This window comes from Hydra vulgaris, chromosome 01, assembly GCF_038396675.1.
Source record: "Hydra vulgaris chromosome 01, alternate assembly HydraT2T_AEP".
Classification (NCBI taxonomy): Eukaryota; Metazoa; Cnidaria; class Hydrozoa; order Anthoathecata; family Hydridae; genus Hydra; species Hydra vulgaris.
The window spans coordinates 10,360,274-10,374,148 of NC_088920.1; the positions used below are offsets into that span (position 1 = coordinate 10,360,274).

General features: G+C 23.7%; 1 protein-coding gene across 2 annotated transcripts; it reads right to left on the minus strand.

The window, feature by feature from the left end:
- Positions 1-5,631: 5,631 nt before the first annotated feature.
- Positions 5,632-11,060, minus strand: LOC136075098 (uncharacterized). 2 transcript variants are annotated; one of them, XM_065787360.1, is made up of 8 exons: positions 10,778-11,060; positions 9,218-9,429; positions 8,897-8,953; positions 8,462-8,764; positions 6,540-6,712; positions 6,242-6,298; positions 5,902-6,017; positions 5,632-5,818 (listed from the first exon to the last, which is right to left on the minus strand). In XM_065787360.1, the coding sequence occupies exons 2-6, from the start codon at positions 9,414-9,416 to the stop codon at positions 6,275-6,277; spliced, it is 756 nt and encodes a 251-aa protein (XP_065643432.1). In that variant the 5' UTR covers positions 9,417-9,429; positions 10,778-11,060; the 3' UTR covers positions 5,632-5,818; positions 5,902-6,017; positions 6,242-6,274. The 2 variants fall into 2 exon arrangements, with proteins under 2 accessions (XP_065643432.1, XP_065643430.1); XM_065787358.1 differs by lacking the exons at positions 5,632-5,818; positions 5,902-6,017; positions 6,242-6,298 and having other exon boundaries at positions 6,375-6,712; positions 10,778-10,910.
- Between the last annotated feature and the right edge of the window lie 2,815 nt (positions 11,061-13,875).

Genomic DNA, 13,875 nt, shown 5'->3' on the forward strand with positions numbered 1-13,875 from the left:
CACACACAACCACACACACACACACAAACTGAACAAGGAAAAAAGAAGCATCTCATTTTATGGGTCTCTATCTTTTTAACTTTATTTAAATTTGAAAATAACTTGAAGTAGGTCACTTTAATAATCATTTTCAGTTATTCGAACTTTTGCTTCTTCGAAGTAAATTATTATACCTCTTGGAGGTTAGAATAACCGGGAGTTTACTGTATTGTTATGAACATGCAACCACAAATTGCGCTAACGAACTTTTAAATATTTTTTATATAAGAGTTGAATTGAATTTTTGTGTATTTTTTATAGGCACCCCTGGAGTTTTATGTGATTTTTATATTTTTATAAGTTTTATGTGATTTTAATATTGTTTCGAAAACTATTTTTTATAGGTACTCCTGAAGTTTTCATTTATGGGGTCCCTATCTACCGCACAAAAAGAGGTTTGAGTGTATATATATATATATATATATACATATATATATATATATACATATACATACATATATACATATACATATATATATATACATAAACATATATATATTTATATACATATAAATACATATACATATAAATATATACATATACATATAAATATATACATATACATATAAATATATACATATACATATAAATATATACATATATATATAAATATATATATATATATATATATATATATATATATATATATATCAGGGATGCGGAGTCCTAAAAAGAACTCCGGATTCGAAAGTCACAAAAAGATTACTTTATCCTAGTTTTTGGTATCCAGGAGCTCTAAAAATATAAATAAGTTTATGGACTACTAATAGGAAAAAAATTAAGACTTTTAGGTTAGAGAAACAATCATTTTTTGAACCCGGAGTCTATAAGTATAATGGCGACAGGGACTCCAGGACTCTGGGCTTAAAACCGATAAGTTTTAAGTCATTATGAATTTTTTTCTCATAGTAGATCATAAGTCAACAAACATGTTTAGAGTTTCTGGACATTATAGACTTGGAAAAAGTAGAGATATAAAGCCGGAGTCCTTTTGGAACTCTGCATCCCTGATGATATATCAGGGATCTATCTATCTATCTATCTATCTCTCTCTCTCTCTATATATATATATATATATATATATATATATATATATATATATATATATATATATATATATATATATATATATATATCTATATATATATATATATAATATATATATATATATATATATATATGTATATATATATATATATATATACATATAAATATATATATATATATATATATATATACATATAAATATATATATATATATATATATATATATATATATATATTTTATATATGTATATATATATATATATATATATATATATATATATATATATATTATAAAAGTCAAATTTAAAACTAAAAATTGTCAAAATTCCATATACATAAATTAACTGAATAAAACTTACTTTAATAGATGTAACTATAAATCATCAATTTAAATCATATTATGTACTTCATTCATAAGATGGAACCCAGTTAAAACCATATTATTCAGAACATTACTAAATAGATGTACACATTTAATCAAACTAAAATTACTCAAAAAAATGTAGACACTATTATTAAAATATAAAATATGATCAATAGTTAATATTTGGTTATTTAAAAAATTTAAAACTTTAAAATTTTTATTGCAAAATATAAGAAGAAGATTACGTAAAGCTATAATAAAAAAATAAAAAAAAACAAAGAAATACAATACTTTTGAAAAATAATAATTTATTTTAAACATGTATCATATAATTACAAAAGCCATTTTACATCATGATGTAATGGTAATAAAACACATCCATTTTCAGTTTCGAGGCACATGGCTTTTCGTTTTAATCTCGATTTCTCTACTAACTGCCGTTTTACTCTAAGTCTTTCAAAGCGGAAAAAATAAACATTTAATAAACTGAATTCACATGGTATTGTAAAGAAATTGTCTAAGCAAGCTTTTTCAACAACGTCACACACATAACTTAAACCCTTATCTTCCTTTATAAAAACGAACTTGCCATTATTTAGTAAAAAACAAGAATCCTTTGCATTTTTTGAAGAAATAACAGTGTATTGATACTTATTTGCATATTTTTCAAATGTTTTTTTCTAAATCAGTAACTCGTTTGAAAACTTGCACTATTGGATTTTTAGTGTTATGTATAAAACTTTTTAAAACGCGCAAGTGATTTTCTAAAGGAAAACACGATAATGAATCTAAACAGGTGCCAAAGTAAATGACATCATCACTTAAATGAACCAAGTTATGCACATTATAGACAACAAACTCTTTACCATATATTTCTTCAGATTTTAAAACAAAATATATAAGAAGTTCTTTTGCATAATTTGATTGTGCTTTTCTATCTTCATCATCGGAATTAATCAAAATAGATATTGCAACATGAAGTGTCATAAAATGATCATATTGTAGCTTCGAAAATACTTTTTTCAGCACTAAAGGACCAGTAAATAATAAAAACTGCCTAAACTCAGTTGCTTTGTAATGAGGGAGATCTTTTAATGTCCTTGGCTGCCTTGCAAACTCACTTGGAAGCGTACCTTTTAATTGTTCTAGGTTTGATGAAACTTGGTCTTTTTGCTTTTGCGATATTTTACAGCTGTTAGGTCCATCTTTTGTTACAAACAGCAAAATTCGTTTGACCACACCTAAACATACCAAATGCATGTAGTCCAATGCAAATTGATTTATGCATTTTACTCCAGCAGATATCAAAGGGCTTTGCTTTATTTGATGTTCTGGATATATGTAGGCATTAAATTTCTCATCTAAACGTAAAGTACAATAACATTCTGAAAATAACACTCTTCTGTGTTCATAAACTCCTTTTGTGACACATCGCTCACACCCAAAGTAACCATTATGAGCTTTCACACATTTTAAAAACTGCCTAGCAGGAGCATCACAAATAAAAGCCATAAGTTCAAAACTAAAAAATTTATCATTATAGAATATGCCTTCTGATTTCAATAATTGCAATTCATTAATAAAATCACTCAGGTAGTCTTCTACACTATCTGGTTTTCCAGATCCACAAAATAATGCTATAACAAAGGGTTGTAGATTTTCAAACATACCAAGAATTGGCCACAATTGAGTAGCTGAAGATTTGAACAGCTGAACACCATCAACATTAACTTTTAGTTTAATTTTTTCAAGTTTATGACAATTAAAATTTGCTAATCTCTGTAGTATACCGCATTTAATACCAAAATATTTGTAAGTTCCTCTGCATTTATACATATATCTAACATTAGCTGGGGTCCCAAGCAAAGTTCTTGAATCTTTAGGCAACGTATGACCGCAATCCCGAAGTAGATTTAATAAGTCATTAACTGCATGTTGGGTACACTTATGTTTTACAGCCCAATTTGCTAGATACTCTGACATAACTGTATCAACCTGTTCATCCTCATTACCTTTACTATCATCTGAAAAAGAAAACTCACTATCAGAAATAGTATTTTCAGTAGAACTTTGATCAATATCCACATATAAACAGCTTGGAATAGGTTGGTTTGCTATATCGTTAATTGGGCTACATCTAGGGGAGAAAGAGCATTCACTGCTTGTTGAAAGCATAACTTCACTACTATCAGATGTCATCATAAGTTTTTTAAGATCACTTTTATTCTGTCTGTACCTTTTATAGTAATTGCTTTTATACATTCTGAAAAATAAAGAAAAAAATTTGTTATAAATTTAACTAAAATATGGTGTATAATGTCAAAATTTTATTCTAATTAATGCTGTAAAAATAATTACAATGTTCAGAACATAAATATGTTTTTATATCTAATTTTTTAATTTAGTGGTTCATTTAAATTAAAATTATTTTAGATTATTTAAATGTATAATATATATATGTATATATATAAATATATATATGTATATATATAAATATATATATGTATATATATAAATATATATATATATATATATAAATATATATATATATATATATAAATATATATATATATATATATATATATATATATATATATATATATATATATATATATATATATATATATATATATATATATATATATATATATATATATATATATATATATATATATATATATATATATATATGAAGCCCTCAGTGAAAAAACCGGCGTTGTCACATTTAAAAAGTATTGAGAAAGTATTTATTGATCATTAATAAAAGTCTTTATTTAAAGCAAATGAAACTGAGCAATTCAAAAAAATTTATATTATAATTATTTTATTTAAAATTTATTCAAAACAAAACATTTTGTAATTTTTTATACAAAAATTTTTTTCTCTTTGCTTTAAATAAAGACATTTATTAATGATCAACAAATACTTTCTCAATACTTTTTAAATGTGACAACGCCGGTTTTTCCACTGAGGTCTTCATATATATGTATATATATATATATATATATATATATATATATATATATATATATATATATATATATATATATATATATATATATATATATACCCTGGGTATATATATATGTATTTATACCCTGCAAATATATTTTGCAGGGTATATATACATACATATATGTATATATATATATATATATATATATATATATATATATATATATATATATATATATATATATATATATATATATATATATATATATATATATATATATATATATATATATATATATAATATATGTATGTATATATACCCTGCAAAATTCAGGTTGACATTCGGCAACGTCGACGCAAAAGCAAAATCTTTGCTTTACAACTGCCGACCCAAATACCTTCAAGAGCCACCATGTACAAATAAATATATGTAAAATATAAATAATGTAAGTTTTTCATAAGTTTTTCATTGTAATTACTTTTAAATAAATTTTGTAAAAAATTAAGTTTGACAAGATTGGTTTGTAAAAAATATTAATTTATTTATTTTTCAAACCATTATTCTTTTTTTTCAAGATTATTTAGTTTTTATCAAGTTTTTTTACCAACCTAACCCCAGCTAAGTACGACAGTCTTGTGCCAACCTGAAATCCTTCCAATATATATATATATATATATACATATATATATATATATATATATATATATATATATATATATATATATATATATATTTATATGTAAAATATATTAGTGTATTTTACAAATAGAGTGCTCAATGTTCTTAAAGAACAGAGCAATAATAAATTAGTAAAAAACACTTTTCTAACTTTTATCTTCTACTTTAAGTTTCACCATTGCTAGATCATCAGGAAGAGTACTCTTTCTGATGATACAGCAATGGTGAAACTTAAAGTGGAAGATAAAAGTTAGATAAGTGTTTTTTACTAATTTTTATATATATATATATATATATATATATATATATATATATATATATATATATATATATATATATATTTATATAATATATATATATATATATATATATATATATATATATATATATATATATATATATATATATATATATATACATATATATAATAAACTGTTGCTATACATCAGTTTCTTTCTAGCAATCTAATTAGCCATCTTTGCTTAAATTTTTAAATTTTAAAGTTGCTTAAATTTGAAAAGCTTTAATAGAACAATTTATAATACAATGAAAGATTAAATAAGTATATTTTAGACAAGACACAAACAAAATCTATCACATATCCTAAAATGTCATTAAAAAACTCTAAACTTCCAATTTCTGCTTTCTGCAAAAATTTATCGGCGAATATTTCAGAATTGATTTTACAGCTTCATAAATCCCAGCTTCATCTGGGTATCTTTTTGAGACACTTTCTAAAATATAAAATTCAAACTTTTTGCATAGATGATATTTTTAAAAATCTGCATACGTAAAAAGTTTAAACAAAACATATTACCAACTAAAACACGATATAATTTCGTCTTTGAAAAAGCTAGCTTTTGTTTGGTTTTGTTCATGGAATTGGTTTGCCCCTTCATGTTTAACAAACAGCGCAACTCAATCGTTAACAGCCTAAAAAGTTAGTAATTATTTGAATCAATATTTACAATATTTTACAATGTGACGTTCATGTTACAGGAAAGAAAGCATATAATGATATGCTTAAAAAAGTGTATAATTATATTTAATATACTAAATATATTTCGCAAACACTTTTTAAATAATCCATTAACAACCATTGCCATTTCGGCAATGGTTGTTAATGGTGCTTGCAAAGGTATAGAAAATTGACCTACCGCTCAATAACACGTTTTACATTGTCTTTTAAGTTAACTCCACCAATTTTGCGATACCTGCTTAAAAAAATAATTATATAATTAAAGCAATCTTTTATAAAGTCTTATACACTTTTAAACAAATTAAAAAACATTGAAAGTTGAATAAACAAAAAAAAATTATGTATAGAATGACAAATTATAATAAATAAAATTAAATTATAGTGTTTAATCAACTTTTCAGTTAATAATATAAATGAACTTACCATGACAACATAAAGAAAAAATTCAAACTAGCAATAGCAACAGGGTAACTTACCCATTTAGAAAAAATGACACTGTCATTTAACGTAATATCTAGCTCAATAAGTTGTTCTATTGAACTCAATGCATTTATTTGCAGATCTTCAGATACAACTGAAGAAACATTTTGAAGATCCTTTACCATATTTTTAATTTCTAAAAGTTGTTTAAAAACCTTTTTCTGAAATTCTAAAAAAAAAATGCAATTTATTAAGCGTGTATGCTATAAAACCACTTTTTCAGACCTCTCTGCCCTTTCTGTGCAGTTGTGACAATTTTCACCTTGCTGCATAAGTACACATTTTCTTAACACAAATTGATACCACCTGTATAATTTTAAAATGTTCAAAACAAACAAGATTAAAAATAATAGTTAATATATACCGTCAAAGGGGGTTACTTTGGCCAGCATGGGTAACTTTGGCCACACTTCGGTAAAAAGATTATTAAGCTTATAACTCGATTAAATATATATTTTTTCCCACTTTCATACATGCAAATCATAGATTACACTTTAACTTTAATTATTATGTGGGTATTTCATTTTTTCAGCTTTGTTTAGGTTGGCACTACTGGCAGTAAAAGTTTTGTTGTTATGGTTATTAATATTTACCTTTCAAACTTTTCTATGTACACTTCTTAAAGTCACTGACCTGTCAAAAAAAAAGTTGTGTTATGTTGAGAGATGATAAAAATATAAAACTGATGATTTTGGGAAAAAATATATATTTAATGGAGTTATAAGCTAAATAATCTTTTTACCGAAGTGTGGCCAAAGTTACCTACGCTGGCCAAAGTAACCCCCTTTGACGGTATATATATATAATATATATATATATATATATATATATATATATATATATATATATATATATATATATATATATATACATATATATTTATATATATATATATATATATATATATATATATATATAGATATATGTATACATATATATATATATATTTATATATATATATATATATATATATATATATATATATATATATATATATATATATATATATATATATATAACATATATATTTATATATATATATATATATATATATATATATATATATATATATATATATATATATATATATATATATATATATAGATATATGTATACATATATATATATATATTTATATATATATATATATATATATATATATATATATATATATATATATATACATATATATTTAGATATATATATATATATGTAGATATATATATATATATATATTTATTGCAAATAGTTAACTTTTTTTTAATTTTTTTTTTTTCAAAATTCGGAAGGTATTAAATTACAACAAATAAACCTCTTTATTATGAAATTATACATACTGAAATGCTATAATAATTTTGAGGATTAAATTTACAACCATTATTTAAAAAAATAATTAATAATATAATGCAATTATAAAATAATATTAATAAGATTGTTAACAAAAAGTGTTAAAGCCATAAATAAAAATACATTGGCTAAATAAGGTAATAAAAGTAATAATTTAGTTAGTACTTTAAAAAAAAAAATTTTTAAACCATAATATAAAGATAAACACGTTTTCTATAAAATAAGACTAAATTTTAAAGATTATAGCTTGTAACTACCATGATACATAATGACAATGATATAAAATTATTTTTAGAACAATATATGTATTCAAATAAAGAAAAATCATTTAAAAAAAAAAATACGATGGACACAGTGGTTAAAGATCTTAAGAAAAATGCATTGTTTTGTGTTTCAAAAAAGAAATCCTATTTTAGAAAAAATTCATAAAAAAGATAATCTGCATACTTCCTGTCTTTAACACCCCTCCTCCTTTTGTATACTTTTGGGTGATTCTCTCCTCCCCCATAGCTGCAGATGGACTAACTTAAAATATGAATTAAAACTAGAACATTATAAAAATAATACTTACTTTCAGTACTTAAAGGAAACTGAGAAGATGTACCAAACGACTGTGTAGAAGTTCCAGCCAAAAAAGCTGGAGAAGATGAACTTGATAAGTCCAATTTTTTTTGTAAACCTAATTCTGAACTTTTAAAATTAGTTGTAATGCTTTTAGGATGAAGAGGTAATTTGGGTGATTTTGAATTATTTATTTCAAAGTTGACTATCTTTGATTGAACAATCGGTGAGCGTGAACGATCTCTTGTTGAATTTGTTACATCAGGATGAACTTGTGATCTTAAATGATTTTCTTGAGTGTTAAACATATATGCTTAGAGATAAAAATTAAATACATATTTATTATTAAATACATACAGTTTTTTTTTAATTCTTTATCATATAAAAAACAAAGAAAAGACAAACCCAAAGAGAAACACAATTATTCACAAACATAATTACTCACACTCTTCTTCAGAGTCCTCGGTAGTTGTGAAATTATATCCTTCACATACTTCTTTATCTATTAGTATTTATTTAGTGAAATAAATATAAACAATAATGTAAAAACTAAAATGCAGAATAAGTGCAAACAGATCACAAAAAATATCTAGGCAATAATAACAAAATAAACAGATTTAAAATATTACTTATCCCAAATTTGAAAGAAAATAGTTTATTTGATATTTACTTTACTAATAATATAAAACATTACCAATGTTTTATATTATTAGTGAACTCATATTAAACAATTAAAATAGCAATGAATACAGTAAAATTTAATGACCTCCAGTTACTTTAATTCTTTTAACTCTAAACTTGTTCCAAGAATCATCAATTGGAAACTTTTTATAGGCAGCTTTCATTACATGTACACCAGTTGGCCAAAATAACCAATCATCTTTTACCCAACAAGATGGAACAACTGCTTCTGTTTCAATTTCGTTCTCAAAATAAACAACTACAGCCCAACATTGTGAAGCCATTATTATAGATTATCTAAAGAGGCATTATTTTTATTATTTATATATATATATATATATATATATATATATATATATATATATATATATATATATATATATATATATATATAATATATATATATATATATATATATATATATATATATATATATATATATGAATTAATAAAAAAAATTTATAAGTGATTTTATACTGATTTATAATTGCTCTGTTCTTTTAAGGACATTAAGCACTCTATTTTGTAGAACACATTTTAAAGTTGTTTAAATAAATTTATATATATATGTATATATATATATATATATATATATATATATATATACATATATACATATATATATATATATATATAATATATATATATATATATATATATATATATATATATATATATACATGTAAATTATATATATATATATATATATATATATATATATATATATATATATATATATATATATATATATATATATATATATATATATATATATAATTTACATGTATATATACAAATAGCTTTCCTGTTTTGAAAATGTTTATGAGGCAGACATTGAAAAACTTTACTACACAGGATGTCTGACTAAAAAATTTTTGTAACGATTTGTTACTTGTAAAATCAATTTAAAAATGTCCAAATTTTGCCACTGACTAAGTTGAAATTCATTTTGTATAGATATATTTATGTGAAATTAAAAAAAAAAACATGTAAATATTATACAGACAAACAAACACATAATGTCTCTAAAATTTAGTCTGTTTACAGACTAAATATAGTCTGAAATATTTTATTAGATTTGATATTACTTTATGCATATAAATATTATTAAAATAGATATATTTATATATATTTATGTGAAATTAAAAAAAAAAGCATGTAAATATTATACAGACAAACAAACACATAATGTCTCTAAAATTTAGTCTGTTTACAGACTAAATTTAGTCTGAAATATTTTATTAGATTTGATATTACTTTATGCATATAAATGTTATTAAAATAGATATGTTTATTTATATTTATGTGAAATTAAAAAAAAAAGCATGTAAATATTATACAGACAAACAAACACATAATGTTTCTAAAATTTAGTCTGTTTACAGACTAAATTTAGTCTGAAATATTTTATTAGATTTGATATTACTTTATGCATTTAAATATTATTAAAATTTAAAAAAGTTGAGCATTTTATTAAAATGGTTAACTTATAATAAAATAAAAATATAGACAATATAACCTGAATAAATCGAATTTACCCTGAGATATATGTATATTATATACAATTTGATATAAAATCTAAAAGTTTACAATTAGTCGCAATAAAAATAGATTATAAAATGTAACTTTAAAATAATTTTTATACCATCTGCATGCATTCTATTAAGTTTTCCTTGCTTTCCATTACGGCAAATTATTTTTGTAATGGCTATTTAATGTGACAATAATTGTCAATGTGCCACTTCCTCAACGTTGTTAAAGCAATGTTTTATTAACGCTGGCAAAAAAACACTTTTTCAACGTTTTTTTAATTACCACATTTTCAACGTTGGTATATGTAACGTTGAATAAACGTTGTTTTATAAATAGCTTAAATACGTTGAAAAAGCAGCTAATGTCTAACGTTGATAAACCTTCAACTTTGCGACGTTTTTACAGTGATTATTTGAGTACTTTTATTCAACGTTAAATAAACGCGATTTTTTGAGAAGATAATATACGTTGATATTTATACGCTTATTCAACGTTGAAAATGTGACGTTTAAAAAGCGGTTTATTTTTAACGTTGATGAAGCATAGATTTTGATTCGTCTTTTAAGTGGCTTTTTGCGTAAGTTGATTCGACGTTGAATAAATGTCTTTTTTTGAGAAGCTAAATTACGTTACAATTTCAACGCTTATTCAACGTTTAAAATTACCGCAATTTAGTATACAAAAACAAACATTGATTCAACGTTGAAAGCGCGTTGTTTTTGTGACTGCAACGCTTTTTCTACGCTGCGACCGGTTTTCAACGTTGATTCAACGCTGACATGTTTGCTGGGCTATCAGTAATCAGTGACTTTTATTTTCACAATAATAATTCTGACTTTTTTGCACTTATGCCAGTTTTTGCAATTGATTTGCACTTATGCTAGTTCGAACTTATGCCGATTCGTACTTATGCCAATGTTTATAAAATCTTTCGGCGCACCTATGCCAGTTCGCGCTTGTGCCAGTTCGCACTTATGCCAATTTGCACTTATGCCAATGTTTGCAAATTCTTTTGGCGCACTTATGCCATTTTGCGCTTGTGCCAGTTCGCACTTATGCCAGTTTTTGCAATTGATTCGCACTTATGCCAGTTCGCAATTATGCCAGTTCGCACTTATGCCAATGTTTGCAACTTCTTTCGGCGCACTTATGCCAGTTCGTGCTGGTGCCAGTTCGCACTTATGCCAGTCTTTGCAACTGCTTCGCACTTATGCAGATTCGCAGTTATGAAATTCGCACTTATTCAGTCTCCTCACCGGGAATTATATTAGTGAGTTAATAATGACTTAAATAGAAAAACCCAAGTTGTCATTATAAGTTCATTCAGGTTATTATTACTTTTTTAACAATGAAAATTATTAAGTAGAATATTAATATCATTTCTTTTTTATGAGCTCTTTTTGTTTAAAGTTTATTTAAAGTTTATTATTCTTTCATTTAGTTAAGCAGTTGATATACAAAACGGATTTATTTGCTCGGATTAGGTTTTTAATATGTGGAGTAGCCCGAGGATTATACTTTTTTTTGTTTTATTAATCTTGGAGATAAAATATTCGCAATCAGTACAATTGTTAGAAATTAATAAAATGAATATTTGATCTTGAAATTTTATGCAGAAATAAAATTTACAAGGTGATTGATGCAATAAAGTTTAAAATTGAATTGTAATCACTTTTGCTGTAACTAAACAACTGAGATTCACTTTCGGGAAACGGTTTTTAAACTAAAATTCCTCAAGTGATACTAAAGCGGCCCTTAATAATTTTACCTATTAGGAAACAATTCTTAAAATAGAATTACTGCACAGGTAAATAACAAGTCCAACATAATAATTTTAGCATCATTTGGGCAATATTAAGCTTGTGTTTATTGTTAACTTTTACCGAAATTTGTTTAAGAAAAGTTTTATATAACTAACTAACTTCATGAGAGATAAATACATCAGTAATGACGATAGCATCACTGTCACCTTGACGTCTGACTAAGCATTTTTATTCTTCAGTATAGTGTAGCAAGATATTAATGGATTGAAAAAATTTGAATTATAATTTTTTTAAACATAGATATGAAGCTAAAAAATTGGGTGATATTTCGCTATTTTTTAACTATTCGTATAGCGATATTGTTGACCTATATTTCTACAACAAATCAAGTAAGTTTATAAACGCATTTTAAATATATACACCATCTAATCAATTTTATTATGCAGTGTGCGCTGCAATATATGAAGTTTGCTTTTATCAAAAAATGATTAGAGATTTAAATATTTTCATATTTAGTTATTTCTTGTGTAATGTCTCTCAATATACTTTCCGTGAATGAGTTATTAAACTATATAAATTTACTATCGACACCGCGCTCTCTAGATATACCAAAACCAATTACCGGTGTTTCAAAAAAGAGTAATTAAAGGGCAAATAATTCAAAAGAATTTTAATAGTTCACGTATTGAAGTTTATAAAAGAAAACAAACTTAATATGAAATTTACAGCAAAAAAACAAACATTTATTTTAAGTAGACCAGCAGGATGACCGTCATCAAGTAGCATATGATTAATTACTGGTTATCTACAATAACACACAATTAGTGTCAAATAAAAATAAATTTCAACTTAACCCAGAGGTAAGCTATCGCAACATATAAAAAGCAATAATATAAAAATGATTATTTTAACAATATTAGATGTCGAATTTCTATATTTTATTTATTTAAATAATTTGTGCACATTTTTTTACACCCATACATTTAAAAATATAAATACAAATACAACACAAGCTTACATAAACATACAAGCATATATATATTTTTTTTATTTGTTTCTCAAAACATTTGAACTACAATGTTTAGACAACTTTAATTTCTCTTAAGTTTTAACGACAGACAGCTTTGTACTCAGCTGTAAATTAATAAAACATTAAAGATAAAGACAAAATAAAACCAAGAAAAACAAAGACAATGGAATTTAACAGAAATAATAATTTAAATACCAATCAAAAGAAACATTTGAATAAAATGTTTCTTTTACTTTTTTTATGGGTAATGCCTTATTGCATTATTGAGGGGAAAAAATCATTAATGTCAAATTGAATAAATGTACAGTCATTTTTATTTTTGATTATGGAGAACTATTTTATAACATCAGTGGTAGTTTTTCATTGTTGCAAATTTAATTTATTTATAAGAATATAATTAATTTTGTGCAATTTAAT